Below are 22,414 nucleotides of genomic sequence, written 5' to 3'. Positions count from 1 at the left end.
CACTATTGTGGCCAGAAAGAGTCCCTGTGGGTTTTAAAATTCGCCTGCCCATTGAAGTCAATGGCGGTTCGCCCAGTTTGCGGAAGTTCGTGTCCGCCGTTCGCGAACCGAAAATTTTGTGTTCGCAACATCACTAATCCCTAGAGGGCAATATAAACACCGCCTTTTCTCTGAATGACTCATTATTGGGTGAACACATTTTTGTGTTCCTTGTTTTCTTTAAAAAAAAATGTCTGAAGAGAATGTTTATACTCACCAGAACAACTACATTAAGCTGTAGTTGTTCTGGTTACTATAGTGTGCCTTTAAATTATTTGTATCTGAGGTTTTACTGTTATTGGGCACTGGATCTTATGTTGATGTAAGTCTTCAAAGGGGACTATTTTTGTGTATATATTAGTTGTTAATAGAATGTTTTTATTATTGTTATTTTTGTATTCAACACCAAAAATAAATTGCCGTATTAAATACACCTATAAAACTACATTTTTAATGTGTTCTCCAAAATACAGCGATAAAGGGGTGAAACTGTAGCATGTTTGGATTACAATTAATTATTGACAGTTAGAGTGGTCTCACATAACCTCTGCTATGAGTCACTAATGCTGACTTTCTCATTTGGCATTATCCTCACATTTGGGTGGTTCATCAGGTCAGTGGATATGCAGGTTTCCCAACTAGGGGTGTAAACTAGTGAAACATTTATCCTGTGCCAGGGACATCATGACTCATGCTGTGAGTGAACAAATTATTGTGATCCTTGTTTTGTTTAGTTTTATTTTTTTATTTTTTGTTAAAGGGACACTCCAGGCACACAGACCACTTTTGCCCATTGGAGAGGTCTGGGTGTCAACTCCCACCACCCTTAACCCTGAAAGTGTAATTATTGCAGCCTTTATAAACTGCAATAATTACCTTGCAGGGTTGTGTCCTCCTCTAGTGGCTGTCTACTAGACAGCCACTAGAGGGACTTCCGTGTTCTTTGAACACAAAAAGTGTTTTAAAGCATTGACGTTGGTGGGGGAGGAGCGTGGGCAGAACCTGACCCAGCGCTGAGGGACATTGGCGCTGGATTCAGGTAAGTCACTGAAGGGGTTTTAACCCCTTCATCAACATGGGATGGGGGATTGGAGGGAGAGGGGCACTGCAGTGTCCTGCAGTGCCAGGAAAACAGCTGTTTTCCTGGCACTGGAGGGTCCCTTTAAGTATGCAATTAATTTTCTATAGGCTTACATTTTAATAATACGAAATTAAAAAAAAAGAAAAGTGTAAATACTAAACAAAAATAAGGATTAATTGTAGTAATATGAAATTGAAAATGATTTGAATAAATCTTGAATTATGTCAAAACAACTTTTTTTTATTGTGAACTACTATTTTACCATAATATTAGACATTGCACCCTATAATCCTTATAATAAATATATTATTAGAATGGAACTTCTAATATTGAAATATCTGTGTGGTTTGCTTAGTCCTTAAAGGAATACTATAGTTTTAAGAATACAAAACTGTATTCTGGTAGACAGCCACTAGTGGCAAGCTTAGGCGAGCAATGCAAACATTGTAGTTTCTCTGAAACTGTAATGTTTGCAGCTGCAGTGCTAAAATGACAAGCATTGATTGGTAACGTAGGTAATGTAGAAAAAGCCTTCTTCAGCGATCACTGTGCCTATCAATCTCAGACATTTGAGGATCCCCCGTTAAGCCTTACTGCACGAGCCTGGAAGACCTCAAACATACCCACGATTCAGAAAATATATTTTGAGATGTATGAACAGAGGCTTTACAAGCGCTGCTTCATAAGCATATATCCACCTATTCAAAGCAGAAAAATGGCATGGGATGCTTGGGACAAGTGGAGATCGGTACACCCTATATAGGGTGAAGCATGAATGTATAATAAAGAGGTTACTCAACTTACTGTGATTTAAGACGAGGTTAGCACTAAATCGAGCTGTATCTTGAAGGAAACGCTCGAAATAGATAGAAATTTGCAATTTATATCTGTGTATACTGAGAAAGGCCATACGGAGACTGAGTATTAAGCGCTAGATTATTCTCTATTAGTTTGGATAACTGGGCTTTTATTGCATTGTAAAGACATAAGATATTTGGATGTCCTTTCCTTCGCCTTCCCCCTCCCCCTTCCTTTTGTTCATTGTATCTTTTCCCCTCCCTATGTTCCTTATAAATAAAATACAAATTGTCAAATTTCAAAAAAAGAACAGTACACGTCATGATCACTGTCTGTGATTACTATTAATGGGCAACTTCTCTCATGAGGCTGTCCAGTAGTAGCCTTAATGACTGCCAAATGCCATAAGATCACTGTAACAGTCAATCACAGATGCCCTATGCTGTGATTGACAGTTAATGCCCAGTTGCACAGCTGCATGTCAGGATCAGTTATTTAGAAAATTATATGAAATATGTATGGATATTTTTAATAGACTTGTTTTGGATGCTTTAAAGCAGGACTGTACAGCAAGACAAATACACAGCAAATGTACAAAATAAAAATAGCAAAAGTTCCACCTGTGAGGATGGGTCCAAAAAATAGGAACCGCTTCACTGGTGGAGAAACACCTTAATGGACACTCCAGTGGTGTTACTCATACAGAAGGTATTTATTAGTGTGACTGGAATCTGTACTATATAGCCCCTTCCCCATTCATGACTAGAGGGGTGAATGCTAACATCCCCCCCCCCCCCCCCATGAACAAGTGAGGGCTCAAGAATAATTACACAGTAACTCAGGGTGAAACAGTACACCTTTAATGTACTTGGTTGGTCCACACGGTTTCACCACTAACCGAACGAACAGTATTCTACCCACTAGGCTGCTCTGGAACCGGCAAGGAATATCTGAGTCAATTACACCCGATATTGGATCTTTAAACAGTGGCGTTTCTAAGCCACTATAGCTCCATTTGGGCAATACATTACAATCACCCGATCCTCTTGTAACACCCAAAGGGTTAACACTCGGACGGAATGATGACTGAACATACAGCTTATGATTGGCTGAAAGCGACCAGCAAATTACCATATGCCGATGTTCTAAACAGATACATTGCCTCAAGTACGGCTAAATCCGTAGCAGTTCTGCTGTAAGACATCCAAGTGAGCTAACAGTGATACTTTATGAGGGAAATGTAGCCAAGCTAAACCGCTACAATTCCACTAGCCTCTTGGTACATTAGCAGCCTGTACGGATGAATCCCTCTCGGCACACATGGGGTTAACGAACTGGGGAAAGGAAAAAACGTCGGAAAAACGTCAGAATACAAGGCTTTTGATTGGTTGATCCAATCCAGGGCATTTACATATGCCCACGTGGCTTTTTTGGCGCTCGATATCGGCTGTCCTATTGGTCAGTCGGCTTTTGGCTGGGACCTGAATACATACAAAAGGAGACTATGAACCAGTCTCAAATTAGCCCCTGACGAAGGTGCATCTAAGTAAGCACCGAAACGCGCGTCGGGCTCTATGGGCTCTTTTCATTCACTTTATTTCACCTAGGGCTATCTATCACCATGTGTAGGCAACCAACACTCTAAGTATGGTTATGCACATGGAGCCACTCTAATCTTTGTCTCTTTCACCTCTCTTTTGTACTTGGGGTCTGGTCACTTTTAGTTATCTGTTGAGCATTTCTCACAGAATCAGCACTTGGGGTTTCCAATGTATATACTGCAACCATTATTTGTTTAGCGTTACAGGTACATTGCTATAGATTTAGGGGGACACTAGTATTTTTTTCCCCCATACGCTAGATTCCTTAATATATTTTATGTAAGGAATTCCTGTATGCTACCCCATTTGCCAGTTGGTCTACTACTTAGAGTATTGCAGCTCAGATACTGCGTACATACTAATTACCAAGTATTAGAGACTATTTACCAGCTACACGGTCAAGAACCGTTTAAGCTATACGCTCGTGACTGTACCCCAGATACCTATGTTAGTCATACGGCTTATACCTACTCTCTGTGCCCCTAGCTCTGGACCTGACCATTTTTCTACTTAATAAAGTCATTAGCCAGTTAGCAATAATTGGAGCTCTGTAGGTACATAGGTATCATTTGATGTACATAGAGGTGAGCCATTAAGGCAAGTTTTTTCACTATTATTTATTGGTGTTTCTACTAGATTATATTTACTTTATTTATTTTTCCTATCATATCCAGTTGTATACTCGACCAGCCTGGGTCACTCCAGCAGTTCGAGTATTTTCGTCTGTACAAAATAAAACCCTCAAGAACAAACTGTCAACTGTTAAGGGATTAATCCTGTATTTCAGGATGCTAGATTTAAACATTGATTTCAAGAGTAAATGACACATATTTGGTGGGGGAGTGTGGCACGCAATCAGATGTATCAGTAAATAAGAGGTTAGGAACCTGTGCTGACATACAGCCAAGTGTCAGTATAGTGCAATGGTCATTGTGAAAGAAAGGTTCAAATAAGTCCTTGATGATATAAAAAGGGAATGCAGTTTTCAGATTAGCAACATAAATCGCGGACGTGAGAGCCAATATGCAACTTCTTCTTGTGTTTGCCTCTTTGTTCATCTTTTGCTCAGCAGCTGAGGAAACGTCTGAACCGTAAGATCTAACTCGTTCATTTACCTCTTTTATATCACATTTACAACACATTTTAGAATGTAAGCTGGTGATTTGGTCTAATGCAGTGCTTTCTAACAAAGTTCTCAAAGAGCACCAACAATCTTGGCTTTGCCAGTGTCCCTAGTGTAAAAGAGTTGGAAAGAAATTGCATACATACATTTGTTGGTTTTCATCGAGGACTGAGTTGAGAAGCAGTGATAATATTTGCCTATTAGCCAGCAATGGGTTGTATAATGGCTAATAACATGTTCAGATATCTGCACCTTTTTTTTTATTTTGCATTTATTTCAGGAGAGAAGTGAGCAAAACTATTGGGCATGGCTCCCATAATGGATTTGTGCCATGCAGTTTGAGAAGGATGCAAAATGGCAATAACAAACAATGTCAATAACATACATAAACATTAGACACAAGGGATCTCATGCAAAACTCTGACAAGTGTTTTTTCTATCCACTGAAAAAATTCATGAAAAACTCAATTCCTCAACTTTTTGGCTTCTTCTTGTGAGAAAGCAAATCTTAAAGGACAACTGTGATCAAATGTACTTCTAGATTTTTGTTAAACTTGATTGCATTAATGATTTTTTTTTTTCATGTTTAAATCTTTATTTCACTTTTTCAAATTACAGAAAAAACACAACAAACAAACAAAAAGTAAATAAATAAAATAAAATGTGGAAAGAGAAAAATACCATTCACAATGCAAGATATTATATTACCATCTTTTACTTTTATCCATCTTACAATCTCTTCTGACTTATTTTCAGCTTCAGTAACACTTTTTTATATCTTTACATTACTTTAATGATTTTTTTTTTAATGATTTTTTTTTTCAAATACTGAATATAGATTTTTTGGAGGGAATGGCAATTTGTTTTTGCTGCTCGACCTAGGTTTGGCTAGACTTTCCTGAATATGGGGGGGGGGGGGGTACTGATTTCTTAAAGGACTGGAGGTAAGGAGAATGTCTAATAGGATGAGGTAGGATATGTCATTAGGAATCGTGCAGCCATTGAAAAGTTCCATAGATGACAATTGTCAGAGGTGGAGTGAACAGAGAACAAGAGAAGAATATTGGCAGGATGAAGGGAACGAGAAGGGCAATGTTTGTATATTAGAGAGGAAATTTCATGCGGTTTGAACTGTTAAAGGCTTTGTATGAAAATTGTTCTTGGATGTAGGTCCAGCATCAAAGAGTATGCATACTGGTTTAGCAGCATGTAGATTAATACTATACGGTTATCTGTATGTGTTATACAGGGATCTGTTGGTTCTGTCAAGCGTTGTCTTTTTATGTTTTAATATAAATAAACAGTAGTACAGTGCTGCTGTTTAATCTCCTTTGTGTCACCTAATTCAAATGTGTAACACATACCACACAAAGTGGGACTTAACTTTTGTTTAAATGATCCAGCTTCCCATGTGGTTTTCCCAATTCATCACCCCTCTTATCAGGAAATATTCATACAATTATAGGATTCAGCCATGCATTTATAAAAGGGATAAACAAACAGCACATAGTGAAGTATATCAAAATACAATGAAATGTGCTCCGTAGATATGCACTCACAGAAATATATGTAATCTTGTGCTTTGGGGTGCCTCGCCTGGTTAAGGCTGGAGGGGGTTAATAATGTATGCTTTATAAATTGAATGACATACTGAAGAACATGTCTATGTATTTGACCCAATTTCATTAATTTTACCAGAAGAAAAGACATGTACATATACATTAAGTATTTATTTATAATATGAATCAAACAATAATATATGTATAACTTTATTAAAAAAGAATCAATTATAAATATATTTTTACAGGCCCGTTTTATTTTATAAAACTATTTCTTCTTTTAACAAGGTTGAAGAAATAAAAAGAACTTTAAACTAATTGTTGAAAAATCTGAAATTGTTATAACTAAATAATTATGTGTTTTCCCAAGTATGGCTGAAGTTGTTTGATACTTCTAAGATTTCTCAACCACCGATTAAGCTCCTTAAAGAATTTATGGACACAAGAATAGTATACTACAATGGTATTCACCGAATATTTCTATTTAAATTATAATTAACTATTTCAGTTTGTCTTCTTCATGTGTTTGCAGTCACTATGTGGTCATAGTCCCATCCCAGCTGTCATATCCCTCCACTGAGAAAACATGTGTTGTCTTCTACCACCTAAAAGGTCCGGTAAACTTTAAAATTGAAATGAACAATGGCAATTCTGACAGTGTTGAACTGGTTACCGAAGACAAAATAGATGGACCTATTTTTTTCCAATGTTACTCTTTCCAGGTGAGATTAATCTGTAGAAATTATTATTTATAAAATGCCAACAAATTCCACAGTGCTGTACAATGGGTGGACTAACAGACAAGTAGTTGCAACAAGACAAGTTGGATGTATAGGAAAAGAAGTAGCTGAAAGCCCTGGTAAAACAAGTGAACATTATATAATGATACAAAATGACACAAGAGATAAGGGTCAAGGTAGTTTTAGGCACATGGAGGAGATTAATCAAAGTGTGGTCTTCTAAAAAGTTGTGGAAAGATGAAAAAGGGGAGACTGTGCTGCACGCGATCGATACTTTCCAATGAGCAGTAGTACAACTCATTGAGATTGGGATAAGGCAGGCACACTTACCCAGTGGTCCTTAACCCAGTCCTTATAGAGCACCAACAGTCCAGGATTTATGTATTTCCCTGTTTTATTCCAATGGAGATACTGACAAAAACTGGACTGTTGGTGGTCCATGAGGACTGGGTTGGAGAACACTGCTCTGGTTGGGGTAAGTGTAGTTTAAACTGGCCTAGACTAATGAGACTTGGTTTCGGAGGTCTGTGGAAGCAGAACCATATAACTAAATTACTATAAAACATAAACAAGCTTATTGGTGTCCAGGGTGTCTCCTGGTACTGTAGGGGTGAGTTCTCCAGCTGGTCCTCAAGTAGTGACTGCTGCATATGGCTCTTGAGTGGGTTGTCGGGGGACAAATGGGGTGATCCGCTTCGCGAACCATGTCGTCTGCTGCGTTGTAGCTTGTCTGTTCTGGTCAAGGGAATCTTGTGGCAGTCCCAGGGTTTGTAGAAGGGCCTTGGCTTCCTGGAGGTCAGTAACGGCATGAGCTGTATCCTCCTGGAGCACTATGACTGTGCGAGATAAGCACCATTGATATCGGATAGTGTGGCTTTGCAGGAGCACAGTAAGTGGTCTGAGAGACCTCTGCCAGGCCAGGGTGCCTCCAGATAGATCGGTGTAGAAGGTAAGTGGCATATTTTCAAAATGGTAGGGAGTGCCCTATCAGTCCCACTCTTAAACTGAATCACCAGGTCCCGTGTGTGCCATGGGACACCGAAGAACACTTGGCTTGGGGACACTGAAGATCCCTTCTGGTGACATGGCCTTGGCCTGTCTCTGTTGCAGCAGGGCACCCAGCAGACTCCTAACTAAATGTGGCAGTTCAGCCTCCAATATGTCTTCAGAGACTTCCCGTACCTTCATGGTGGTCCAGCTCCGTGAGTCGTCTTGGGTCGCAAAATGGCATTCATAGATCAGGTTTTGCCGCTGTAAGTCCTGTACCGCCTGTTGGAGCGAGTGTATGTCCTGTGTATTCTTAGTGCAGGTGTTTTCCAGCTCTTACAGGCAGCTGGTTAAGCAGATTGTAGCCACATCTGCCGAGATACTCCTCTTGAGGTCCACCAGCATTTCTTGGAGCATAGCTTTTGTCAACAGAGAGGAGGCCAGGTCCACCAAGTTCTGCTGCTGTGTGGTTGGATTCTGCCATGGGATAGACATTCCCTCATCCACTGCCTTGAGGGATTGGTCATTCGAAAAATCAGAGCAGTCCCCTAGGGGAGCCATCTTGGGCCCTGTTGCACCAAGCGCCTGCCGCCACATGTCTCCTATTGTGAGCCCTGCTCCAGGTTTGTCCGGCCTCGGTTTTAGATTTTGGACCCATTTTCATTGGGTTAGTTAAGGGCGTCCCCTGGATGTAAAAGGTGTTATTTAGGTTGTGGAAATTGACTATTTTAAGCCCCAGAAATCTGAGACCACTCACTACCACAGTTTGGCTCTGCCCCCTTCTGGGATAGTTATTTTATATGATTATCTTTTATATTTCTAAATCTTCATATGTTATAATCAATAAATAGTATTGTATATTTTCCATATTCAATTAAATTGTGTCAGAATTCTCATATGACCTTTCACAGGGATTTTGCAAAATTATAAGAAATACTTGTTGTAAACCATATCATGCATCAAAGAACTGCACAAATACACTGTATACTATATAAAATATACAAATCTTAAATTATTTAATTAATAGGTGTTATTTCTTTCTCCCTACCCTAGCAAAACAACCAGAAAACTTAACATTAAATTGATTTTGTGTTTTTTTTTTTTATCAGGTCCCTGCTACAAGCACAAAATATGAGAAGTGGAATTTCAAAATATCAGGAGAGGCAGACGGTCTCAAAATCAACAGGACCAAGACCGTTTCGATTGTTAAAACCTATAATTCATACATCATCCAGACAGATAAATATATTTACACACCAGGGCAGGCTGGTAATATTCTTATCTTATATATGCTCATATATTTAGGGGCTCATACAATAGACTTTGTTCTTTAGACATCATGAACCATAGGTTATACACCAGAATTCTGTATTTGCTTTGTACAACAAGGGCCTTTGGCATATAAAAGGTGGTAATTGAGTGATAGTTAAGCCTTTTACTACTGAGTTATTTTTGAGAATGAAAAAGTGGAAGAGTAATTTAAAACATGAAATGCATAATGCTTTTTAAAGAGGCCTAAAATTAAAATAGTGAATATGTATATGTAATGTATTGTCACACAATAAAATGTTCCCGGAACACATCAACAATTTATTGTATATTTCACAAATGACTGGTTATGGTTATGGGAATGGCCAAGAAGGGCGTGGGTTAGTTGGTGAGTTAGAAAAAAATACATGGGTATTGCCTAGAAACCCTGGAATCTAACTGCCAGGAGATTAAAGGAGTAATAAACATTAAAAATAAAGCATGTCTTACTTTTAGATTATGATCTCGTCCACCATTGGGAGGCTCTGCTGGGCAGCCACTCCTCCTCTTCTGAGATCATCTTAACAGTTGATCTTCTGTCCAAGGCTCTGCTGTCATAGAGAATGCAATGCAGTGAGAGGTATTCACGAGATTCGGTAGTGCCAAAAGTAAAGACTTTTTTGAAGAATTTGTTTTCAATAAAGGTCTTCATTGAGGAAGTGTAACTAGTGACTGTCAGCTACTAGAGAAGTGTTTATGGCCAAATTCAGATCATTGTTATATCCCTGAAATAAAATTGTTTTACATTGCACAAAAAGAGACAGGGTGTTTGCACCACAACCACTTAAATACATGGTTTTGGTGCTTAGAGTATCCTTTAACTTGGTAATTATCAGTACAAATATATATATATATGCATAGGCGTGCGCAGCCTATTGCATTAGGGTGTGCACCCTCAAGCACAAGCACACGCGGCGTGTATATATATATATATGTATATGTATGTATATATATATATATACACACACACACAAAGCTGTGTGTGTGCTGTGTGAGGGTGCTGTTAGTGTGATGTGTGTGTGCTGGTAGTGTACTATGTGGGTGAGGGTGTTTGTGTGTGCGTGCTTGTGAGGGTGCTGTGAATGTACTGTGTGTCAGGGTGCTGTTTGTGTGTGTGTGTGTGTGTGTGTGTGCGCGTGTGTGCACTTGTGAGGGTGCTGTAAATGTACTGTGTGTCAGGGTGCTGTTTGTGTTTGTGAGGGTGCTGTGTGTGTGGGTGCTGTATGTGTGTGTGGGTGCTGTATGTGTGTGGGTGCCGTATGTGGGTGCTGTATGTGTGTGGGTGCCGTATGTGGGTGCTGTATGTGTGTGGGTGCTGTGTGTCTGTGGGTGCTGTGTGTCTGTGGGTGCTGTATGTCTGTGGGTGCTGTGTATGTCTGTGGGTGCTGTGTATGTCTGTGGGTGCTGTGTATGTCTGTGGGTGTGCTGTGTATGTCTGTGGGTGTGCTGTGTATGTCTGTGGGTGTGCTGTGTATGTCTGTGGGTGTGCTGTGTATGTCTGTGGGTGTGCTGTGTATGTCTGTGGGTGCTGTGTATGTCTGTGGGTGCTGTGTATGTCTGTGGGTGCTGTGTATGTCTGTGGGTGTGCTGTGTATGTCTGTGGGTGCTGTATATGTCTGTGGGTGCTGTATATGTCTGTGGGTGTGCTGTGTATGTCTGTGGGTGTGCTGTGTATGTCTGTGGGTGTGCTGTGTATGTCTGTGGGTGTGCTGTGTATGTCTGTGGGTGTGCTGTGTATGTCTGTGGGTGCTGTGTATGTCTGTGGGTGCTGTGTATGTCTGTGGGTGCTGTGTGTGGGTGCTGTGTATGTCTGTGGGTGCTGTGTATGTGCTGTGTATGTGTGTGTGTGTGTGTGTGTGGGTGATTGTGGGGGGTGGAGGTGGGGGTACATTACTTAATATCCCCCCTCCCTTCTTACTTTATGTGGGGAGGGGGGATTCTTGTTCCTTGTCCCTGGTGGTCCAGTGGAGGTGGGGGCAGATCAGTTATCCCCCCTCCCTTCTTACCTTATGCCTGGGAGGGGGGATCCTGCTGCTGCCATCCATCCCTGGTGGTCCAGTGGAGAGTGAACTCCAGCCCCGCAGGGCTGGAGTTCACTCACGCGAGATCTGAGCGTTGCCGCGGCAACGCTCAGATCTCGCGAGAGGAGCCCGGCGGAGCTGCTGGCAATAGCTCCGCCGGTCCTCTCCTGCCTCCCTCACTGCCTGTGAGTGGAGGCTGAGAGCAGAGCCGGCGCTCGGATAGCGCCGGCTCTGCATGAGCCGGCAGGGGAGATCCTGAGATCTCCCCTGCCGGTCTCAATGCATGGGTGTGCCGCGGGGATTAGGGTGTGCCCAGGCACACCCGGCACACCCCGTGCGCACGCCTATGTATATATGGATGTGTTATAAAACAAGAGTTTTTTTTTACAAAAGCGAAAACTGTTGGGCATTCATTGCACATTAAAAGTGAATTTTAAATTTTAGACCAAAATAGTCAAACTGTAAGTATAGCTCTTTTTTTTTTTTTTTTTAACAATTTTCATTGTAGAATGTGGGTTTAGATCGGGGTCGGACAGCATAAAATACAGTTTCTATGCGTTATAAAGAGGTAGTCAGCATGTTATTATATAATATACTAGCTATATGTCATGCATTGAATGAAAAATTAACAATCACAAGTCTAGTCTAGCATTGTCTTTCGAAAGCCATAGAAAGCCTCTAGAATACAGAACTGAAGGATATAATGTAGAATGTGGAATGTGTGGGTATAGCAAGGACAGTCTGTGTATCTATGTATGAAGTGTATAAACAATGTTTGGTTCAAAACAAAGAGAGTCATACAATTGCCTCTGGCTAATATTAATGGCAATAAATGCAGGGTTTATGAGTTTATTCTACAAATGCATGTTATAATGTAGAGCCCAAATATTAGGCAAACAGTATACTTTGGTTACTTAATCTCTGTTTGTCCTTTTTGTTTTCAGTACATTTCCGGATCGTAACTCTTGATAGGGATTTTAATGCTCTGAATGAAAAGGTGAGTTTCATTACGTTCATAAATCTGACCTATTTGTTTAATGCACCATCTAGATTATTTATCTTTATTTTGTGTGCAAATCCCCACACATTACATCAATAACCTTGAGCTATGATCATTCAAGAACATTAATTCAGCCAACAGGAGCTTATTAGATGACTTCTCAGCTCTCTGTTCATACCCTCAACTCTTATAGAGTTTCTTGGACAACTTGTAGAAACTCAAGTTGTGCTTTCTGATCACGTGCACAGCTGTTTTATTGGATACTGCAGGTTAAGAAGGACAGCCAGAAAGAAAACTGTCCGCAGCTAGTGAGACTAGCAACAGATTTGTTCACTAAAGTGAGAATTGGGAATTCAAAGTGAATTTAAAATTTTAGACCAAAATAGTCAAACAGGAAGCATAGGCGACATGGAGACTTTTCCAGTTGAGCTATTTTGCCTTACATTTGAAATTCAAAAGTGAATTTAGAATTAAGACAAACATATCAGAATCCTACTCTGCAAGGTAGAGTACTGAAAGAGCTTCACCATATAAAACTGGAAATGGAGAGAAAGGAATTTTTTGTAAATAATTGTTTTCCATTGAAATACCCCGGCCAGTTGCTCTACATTTGAAATATTTTTTCAGAATATCTCATTATGCATAACCTTAATCCCATTATTCTACATATATTTCATCATTTTTTTCCCCTTTTTCTTCTAGTTGCCACTGGTAGAGATTATGGTAAGAATACTATAAACACTATTCCTCGTTATGTATGAATTAGAGATAACCAATCATATCCCACCTTGGGATGACTGAAAATATGTGCAAAATATAAAAAATCTGTCAAATGCACTTTTTATCATGTGATTTATTGTCTCTCACAATGCACGTATGACATTTTTATTCAGTCTTGGTGTTGAAAAAGCAGTGATAGCTAATTTTCTTGATCAATACATTTTAATATCATGTTTGTGACCGCTTTTATAATGAATAATTTTTGGTTTAGTATTTTCTTAACATTTTTTGCAGTACTACTGTATTTACTTTTCTGTCAATAAGAGTTACATTAAAAAAATTATTAGTTAAAATGTTTAACTATCTACATATTTTAGTCTGAGATGAGGTTTGTTATGGTTTGCCTCTTACCTGCATCCCACAGGGCTCTGACTCAACTTTCATGCCAGCTAAACCATCTGCTAAACCATTTCTGCAGAACTTCAAAAGCCAGAAGATGTTAGTTTACTGGCTTAGTGTATCAGTTTGCTATAAAGTATCTGTCAGAGTAAAATACCTGAAAATCAAAAGAATCAATTCTGGAATTTGGTTAATTCTGAAATGTGGTTTGTTCATGGTTAACCGAATCATCTGAATCCTAACTTATTTCATGTAAAGGTTTTTGGACGATTTTGTTCTTTATAAATGGTCAGAATGGAATAAAATGTCATAATCAATTCATTAGACATTAATGCATTTTACTAGGATGAATACCTTAAAATGAATTTTTACACGTCACTCTCTCACTGTTGTTATCTCCTCTTTATTTGCCCACAGGATCCAAAATATAACCGAATTGGCCAGTGGCGTGATATCTCACCCAAGAGTGGAATTTCAGACTTTTCTTTCCAACTATCAGAAGATCTGGAATTTGGAGATTATACAATTAATATTCCCAAACAGAAATCAAGCATATTTTCTGTGGCAAAATTTAGTGAGTATCTGAACTAAGAATATGTGTTTTAAAAGATCTACTGAAATGTGATCAGAATTAAGGAGTTAAGGAACATTTTGCAAGAATTTTCTACTTACAAAAGTATTTGGAACAAAATATTGCAACGGAATCAATCATAACTATAAAGATGGCATATGTGTGTGTGGGCATGATATAAAGTTGTGTCTATCATATTATTTTCATCCTCATAATCTCATATCTTTTTACTTTAGTTCCACAGAAGATTGAACTCAAAATTAATTTGCCCTGGAAAATTGTTGCAAGTGACGAATCCTTTAGTTTGGAAATTTGTGGAAGGTAAGGGTAACAGTAGGTCTTATATATCTTCATGGCTAAAGAGGTACATGGGTAATTGAGATACAAAGTGTGTCAAGAGTACATCAACACTCTTGCTAAAGAGTGTTTTGCATATACATCACTAAGTCATACAAGTTTATATTTATTTACTAATTCTGGAGGCTAGGAATGTTTATCTAACCCATAGAACAATTAACACCAGTAGATTTTTCACCCAATGCGATTTCTAGATATAAAATGTATTTCTAAGTGCACACATTTTTGGCACCAACTCAGCAAGCATATGGTAACATGTGCAACTTAGTAACATCACTCATACCAAATCATTAGATAGGAGAGATATTCTTTAGAAATTGTGTTTACCCAAAAACATGAATGCAAGACTAGCTTTAATGTAAAGACAATGCTAGTGTCTAGTGCTGGCAATTCCTATTATTACTGTCACATTTCTCTCCAGGTACACTTTTGGGAAGCCAGTTAAGGGATATCTTAAAATCTACGTCTGTGAGCTTTTAGTCAACCCACTAGAAGGTGATGATGATCATGAGGATGATGAAACTAAACACTCTGAGTGTCAATATATATACAATGTGCAGGTAAAATATAACTGCAGCATGAAGAATTTTGCCTTACTGTTTCTGACGTCATTTAAAAAAAAAAAAAAAAAAAAAATTAAAAATAGTGAGTAGGCGCTTCACTGAAATTATGAAAGTTTTGTATATACAATAAATGGTGTAACCAGTACCCTAGTGCTTCCCTTGTGCACCAGATTATAGTAATAGAATAAAAAAAAACATGTACCAGTGTATACACCTCCCCAGCGTGGTCACAGCAAAAAATGAGTAATATTACCAATATACAACTTGACTGTAATACAGACAGCGTAGAGCTTGATTGGGATATGGACTAAGACAAGAAAGAAATAAAAAACAACATAGTGAAAACTGTATAATGACTGATGGAAAGTAAATGAACATATGACTCTCACTCACATGCTCCAGAGCCGTACCAGGCTCTGTAAATCAGGCTCAGGGGTGCCAAGTACTGGCTAGTGATCCAGATGATTCAAGTAGATGAGACTCCAAAATTAAGTACAAAATATTTATTGTATAAAAATATATATAAAAGTATATACACTACTGGGCACTATGGGGAGGAACCCAAAACAATCAATAATGTAACATATAACAAAATTGGAGTTCCACTTACCCCTATTGATATAGTAGCCCAGAGTGAAAAAAAAATCACATAAAATAACAAGTAACAAATGTTATAGATGCAAGTAGACACGTTTCGGCTAACAGCCTTCCTCCAGTGCTTGTCTCCATGTTCTATTCAATCTTCTTTTATAAGTCCCAGTAGTGTATATACTTTTATATATATTTTTATACAATAAATATTTTGTACTTAATTTTGGAGGTGTACATGTTTTTTTAATTCTTTTTTTTTTTAAATTCGCTATTTTGTCGTGCAATAAGTTATAGACATGTATTAGGAATACAATAGCGTGACAATTATATGATTACAGTGCATGTAGCATATATGAAGTAACTAAAATGTGGACTTTTTTTAAAGAAAAAAATATAAACAACATTAATAATTCTATAGAGGAAGTAGTTGAACAGTTGTATGGCATTTCTTACAGTATCAGAAGTGCCATCCTATGCAAGATAGAGTACTGATACAGAGCTTTTATTCCGGGAAGGGTAATGCTGTGGTGAATCACATTTATTGGTGCCTTGACTAAGAGCGTATAGACACATTACCCTACCTGGGGTATAGAGAGGTTGTTATGAGTGTTAGGGTCATAGGAGTAGGTGTTCTGTTATCAGTTAATTCAGTAGAAGGAGCTATTTGCCTGTTGAAAGTGTGAGCTGCTCCAGAGAGGGGTTACCCCTGACCATGGAGGTGTCAAGGGGTGGAGAGTTTTCGTGATGAGTAGTGGGATGTTAGGTTTTGGTCCGATGCTGGACATTTTCCTCCTGCAATAGGGTTGGAGGCCTATCTTAGGAACTTGCTCGGGGTTGACCAAAACTCTCTCTTAAACATAACTTAAAAACAAGAAATTAAACCGTACAAAAATAAACTGATACAACATGGAGGCAGAGAATCTGTGTGGCCAACCATCAAGGTTGGTGGTTGGCAGTATCCACAGCACTGGTCAGGTAGCTTGTAGATTCTCCTGTCTGGTTCACGGTACAAACATCTGTGAGGCCTAGTGTTGATATCGGCGCAGGTATTTCCGCTTTTGAGGTTAGTTTATGTGTCATCACATTATGAGTTTTGAGGAGGGTTAACGGTGTCCCCCACCTGTAGATGACCCCTGCTGAGCGCAGGTTCGTTGTGAAGAAGCTAAATGATTTTCTCCATTGTAAGGTAGCTTTAGTCAGGTTTTGGTAGAAAAAAAAATATATAAGAGTCCTTGAAATTAAGGGGAGTCTTGCCCCTCACTGCTGCTATGATCTGACTTTTGTCCTGAGACAGGGCGCAATGGAGGATTACATCTCCTACGGTGGTGGATTTAGCCAGCACAGGAAGGCGATAAATACCAGCGATGGTGATTTATTTTTTTGTTACCGCAGGTTGTAATATGGAGGCTAAAAGACGCATTGCGTAGTGTGGCAATTCCTCTCTAGTCACTGTACAGGGGACACCTTGTATCTTGACATGGCAGTATCGTTTTTCCTGTACAGATAATTGCAGTGTGAGGACTCGTTAAGTACCCTGCAGCTGGCATATGTATTATTTCATAGAGGATAGTTCGCCTTGAATCCCTTTGACCTCCTCCACAGTGGATGTCACTTTCTCAGTGACCTGTTGTATGTTGGTGTTTAAGGCAGACAGGTCTGCAGTTAGGAGCCTCTGGATCTCCTGCAGCATATTTTGGAGATCTTGTTTAGTGGCTGGATCAGAGCTCCGGTTTTCCACCGTGACAGGTGTCTGCATGACCTCCTCTGTAGCCTGCTACTGGTGAGGAGCCCGAGATGAAGGGGTAAGTGGAATGTCTAGGCCCTCCGCGGTCGCCATCTTAGCATGTGCATTATGTAGGAGTGATCTACGCATCCCCATAGTTGGTTTAGGAGGAGTGGATCATTCCTGGGTGTCTGCAGGGAAGCTCTGCACAGACACTGTACAAGGTCAGGATGCACCGGCGTGAAGTAGGCCCTGGCTTTGCGCTTTCGTGTGGTTTGCTTTGGGGTGTGTAAAAAGGGCATTGATCAATGCAGCAGGGGTCCACGAGTCCAGATCCAGTGATTATAATGCTGGATGTCTGCGATTTTTTGTTGAATTTGGCCAGATTGTGTCGGCTAGTGGGAGCTGTTAGAAATGCGTCTGGTCCGTCTCAGCGTCAAGCTCTGTCCCTGTTTTTGATGTCTAAAGCAATGACACAGCAATTTTGTATGTGATGCCATAGTATACTCCAAGCACCATAACCACCACAGTGGCATACCTCCCAAGTGTCCCTATTTAGGAGTTACAGTCCCCATTTTGGGCCCAAACTCATCTCTCCCTCGTTTATATCCTAATGTCCCTCTTTTCTAGGAGCTCAATATTGTTGGTGTGTCTAAATATGTGTAATAGGGTTCCACAGCAATAATACTCCAAGTAATGTGTTTTTAAACTTCAATAAATTGGTTTAAGTTTAACCAGTTTGTGCAAATAAGATGATTTGTTCTTATTCTAAATTGGATTTTAGTTGCATAACTTGTTATTCAAAAGTCACCTAGCATTTTTCAGAACAGCCCCGCCTTTGGTCACAACCTCACTGACACCTTAAAAATGAGAATGTCCCTCTTTGTTTGTTTGAAATGTTGGGAGATATGCAGTGGTCATGGCACCAGGAGAACATGGCACCCTTTCAGTGTAAGAACTCAAAACATTTGCTTATGTTTGCTTCCAGCTCTCTTGGAGGCTGTGACTTGTGCCCAGCTGCCAAAACATTTGCAAATGAGTTAAATACTTACCTTGTGATTGTGCTAAAGCAATATAGTGGCTATGGTGTTTGGAGTGTTACTTTAAGAGGTAGAATAAATATACACAGGATTTCTGGTAACATCTTTGCGGTGAATACATTTGATAAATAGTAGTGTTAACATAAAATAATAATAAACTATTGTGCTAATGTATGGTAGGCAATATTTTGCAATGATAACTTAGACCACACAATAAACACAGAAAGTTTATTTTTTTCCATGAGCTAGGCAGTATTTGGGGGAAGCAGGGACTCCTTCCTGCTTCCCATGCAGCAATTGCCCGGTCCAGCACATCTAGCCCCGCCCCAACATCATTTAGCACTGCCCCCACCGCACGCTAAGCCCAGTCCCCACCGCAATACTTTTGTTTTGTTTTTTAATCCCGGGTGGAGAATAATAAATTCCTCCACCCGGGCAGTCAGGAATGTGTGAGCTGTGTCGGTGGCATGGCGCCCCCTGCTCCATGGTGCACTGTGCGGCCGCACAGCTTGCACACCCCTAAGGCCGGCCCTGTATACAACCATTTAACACATATCCTTCCTCAGAACTCGAACCAGAGGATGAGTTTGCCCCACCGCCTCAGCTGGGGTAGAACTATTCCAGCTGAGGCCCCCCACAGCCAAGGCCTTTTCTATCATGTTTTGCAGATCCAGATTAAAAATATCTAGATCGATATTTGACAAATGAATCTGGTCCTTACTAAGCAGGCCCTATTCATTATGATCTAATTCTAAATGCCTATAAGTAAACCCGCCCAGCCATGGCAAAAATCTTGACATTGCCAAATTCAACTGTCTACGCACTCTCTACAGTGCTTTTAACTCTCGATTCATTAACCATCTCCAGCGCTGGACCATCTCTGACCAAACTAGAATGGTGTAAGGAAATAACTTTCTCAATTCCAAATAAACATTTTTAACCTCACATAATAACTGCATGGATCTGACAACATCTATATCATTACCCCCCCATATAAATTATTAAAATATCTGGAGCAGGCCAAGTTGATGCACACTCTAATATGAGCTCCATTAACTGATGAATTTGCAGACCACCTACACCTTTCCAATATATTGCGACGTCATCACGATTGAAGTCCAAATTCAGTCCACATATCCTTGCTCGTGCTCTTTGCATGGCCCGTTTTACAAAGGAATGACCTACAACCCAAAGATTTGTTACAATACCTGAAGAAAATAATCAAAGAGTGAAAGGAGGAAAAACAAACATTACATCATGTCATTTCGCACATATAACTTAAAACAGTTTGACTCCCACCTCCAAATCTTCTTAATTCCATCTGCAACAAAACCTAATTTCGCCACTTCAGTTGCTACCTGAATTCTGAAGGAATGAGTGGTAAATTTGCCTTTATAACCAAGCCTTTCGAAACATAACTGCAAAACCCTCTGGAATTGAAACCGTGTTAGAGGAGAGATATACACCAGCAGGTACCACAGAGCGGACAGCTAAATAAGCACACAATATAGCCACTGGGCAAACTCTACCTTCCTTGATACTTGACAAATGAATCCATCTGCCTTCACCCATTTGATCGTTTTTTGAAGATTGTAACCAAATATCTACCTGTGAATCCCTTAATCACATTCTTAAACTGTAAACCTGACTCACTGATCCTAAATCCTGCAAAAAAAGGCTAAAGAAAAGGTTGCTGAAAACAAATATTCTTCAAATTGTGAATAACAAACCCTGTTTAAAACATCAAGCAAATCTCCTAACACTGAATAACCTTTTAACAACCGTTTCATCACAAATGCATTCACTACTACTAGCTTACCTAAAAGTCGCAAAAAATATGTTACACCTGCTAAGCTTCTGGAGATGGCATTTTTAGATATATCATTGTTAATACATTGAACCACAAAAGAGAAGGCAGCTTCTATATTACCACCTACTGGATCAACTCGGATTAGTTCATGGAATTATACCATTCATTCCATGCTGACACATATGCACTCCATGTGCCCTGTGCAAGTGCTTTCATGAGAAATTGCCCGGCTCTTCCCAGATTAATTGCCAAAGGCGTTTTGGTAATTCCACGCTCTCTTCCTCTGCATCCGGCACTAAACTCCTGAAAGCGCTGAGCTGAAAACGAGAAATAGCTATTTTATTCTCAATACCCGAAATATGCATAGCCTTCACCCAAATATATATTTTTTAAAACATAACAATATTGGATTTCGCAACAAATTAATAACAAAGCAACATTTAGAATGCATGGAATTATTGACCTGTACCACTGACTTATTGTCACAGTGGAACACAATTTGTTTATTCTGCAGTTCCTCACCCCATGCCAAAATGGCTGATACAATTCCTAACAGTTTCAGCAGGGTTACATTCTTAGTTAACCCTTGCTCCACTAATTCATCTGGCCACTACGCAAAGGCCCATTTTTTGTTCCAGAATATGCCAAAACCAACTGACCATGCAGCATCCACAAATAATTCTTAAGCTTCATCATCCTGAAATTCCGTTTGCAAGAATGAAAAGCCATTGTATTCTTTTAGGAATTGATCCCACACTTTCAAACCTTTTTTCATTTCTGCAGAAATCCTTACGAAACAGTGAACCAATTTCTTTTTTACACAAGCCAAAGCCAATCGCTTACAAAAAATAAAATAAAAAAATAAAATTCATCCTATAGGCATAATACGACCTGCAAATGATAATAGGCCTAATAACTAATGAAACTGCTTTACAGCTTGCTAAAAATAAACCAATTTTTTATTTGAACTTAGAAATGTTTTCTGCCGGCAGTTTACACTTAAAGGCAACAGAGTCAATTGTTATCCCTAAGAATTGAATACACGTCACTGGCCCCACTGTCTTCTCCACTGCTAACAGAATACCAAACCATTTGGCTAAATTACAGAAAACCTCTAACAACATAACACATTCTGAACCGGAACTAGGACCAATGAACAAAACATCATCCAGATAATGTACAATAGAACATAAACGGGTCTCAGCATTAACAACCCATTTCAAGAATGAAGAAAAGGCTTCAAAATAAAATCAGGAAATGGAGCCACCCATTGGTTTCCAAGGAATAAAAAACCCAATGAATTGAAACCTTCCGGATGCACTGGCAATAGCCTAAATTCCGACTCAATGTTCACTTTAGCCATCAGTGCACCCTGTCCAAATTCACATACCCATCTGAATGCATCATCAAAATATGCATAGGACACTGAGCATGTATCCTTGTCAAATTCGTCGTTTAATGACGCACCAGAAGGGTAAGATCTTTTTTTTTTTTTTTTTAATTAAACCTAGAGGAGAAAGGTGAAAATTAGCAAAAGAAGGGTGCTCAAAAGGACCCGCTATTACATTTTAACTCCTTTTGCAATGTCTTGCTGACGGATTCAACATCCTGCAAAACAGATTTTAAATTATTAACAACTGAACAACCTGAACCGGAAAACATTGGAATCTTAAAACCTTCTGCAAAACATTGAAGCAATAACTTAGCTCTCTCCCTGTTTGGGTACACCTGAAGATAAGGACGAAGCCTTTCCAGCTGCTCTGGCGTCCATGCCTTTTTGAAACTGGTCTTTTCCCTGACTGGATCCTGCTGCAATTCTTTTAAAGCAGCAAAAGGCTGAAAGATTTCCGCCACAGTATGAGCACTCATGCTTAAATCTACATGTAGTGGGCCATTTACAATGCCCTTCATTGAATGTCCAACATAGACCTTTTCATCGCTCCTACTGTGCTAGACGTGACAACTTTAGTCGCTGGTTTAACCGACAATCTTTGAGGCAGCATCAGATTCAGCCAAAGACCAACATCCATCATTACCAATTTCAGGGAAGAGTGGACAGCCAGTTTGTCTTAAAAGTTCATCATAGGTAAACCATGCCATTCTGCCAAAATTCTTTAAAAACAGTAAAGCAGAGCTTTTTTAAAATATTTGTTAATAAATCCTTTTTTAGATCTTACTACTCCCACTACCCCAAGCTGGACATTTTTTCTGCAAAACCCTTTACCATTCCAGTCACCGCTGCCAAAGCTTCACTAATCTTAACCAGTTTAGCAGAGTTGCGTTCATACTCACCGCCTGAAGTACCAGCTCTTCCTTGACACTAACTCCCATCATCCAAACTTTCTTCAATCCTCAACAGGATGACTTTAGTCCAGCCCTCTAC

The 22,414-nt window shown here is 39.5% G+C and overlaps 1 protein-coding gene across 2 annotated transcripts in view; it reads left to right on the top strand.

Annotated features, from left to right (window-relative positions):
* Nucleotides 1-4,532: 4,532 nt before the first annotated feature.
* The window catches only part of LOC134574932 (alpha-2-macroglobulin-like protein 1), a 113,264-nt gene continuing 95,382 nt past the window's right edge, over nt 4,533-22,414 (top strand). Inside the window, exons 1-8 of one of the 2 annotated variants that reach the window (XM_063433999.1) lie at nt 4,533-4,610; nt 6,734-6,923; nt 9,038-9,197; nt 12,202-12,254; nt 12,960-12,980; nt 13,794-13,950; nt 14,184-14,268; nt 14,726-14,864. In XM_063433999.1, coding sequence (XP_063290069.1) covers nt 4,543-4,610; nt 6,734-6,923; nt 9,038-9,197; nt 12,202-12,254; nt 12,960-12,980; nt 13,794-13,950; nt 14,184-14,268; nt 14,726-14,864 — 873 coding nt within the window. In that variant the 5' untranslated portion in view covers nt 4,533-4,542. Of the gene's footprint in view, nt 4,611-6,709; nt 6,924-9,037; nt 9,198-12,201; nt 12,255-12,959; nt 12,981-13,793; nt 13,951-14,183; nt 14,269-14,725; nt 14,865-22,414 lie in introns of both variants that reach the window. The other variant, XM_063433998.1, reaches the window with a different exon arrangement.

The sequence above is a fragment of the Pelobates fuscus genome, chromosome 10 (genome assembly GCF_036172605.1).
Source record: "Pelobates fuscus isolate aPelFus1 chromosome 10, aPelFus1.pri, whole genome shotgun sequence".
Taxonomy (NCBI): Eukaryota; Metazoa; Chordata; class Amphibia; order Anura; family Pelobatidae; genus Pelobates; species Pelobates fuscus.
Note: the sequence above shows the minus strand (reverse complement) of the source record. Positions and strands in the feature narration are given on the sequence as shown.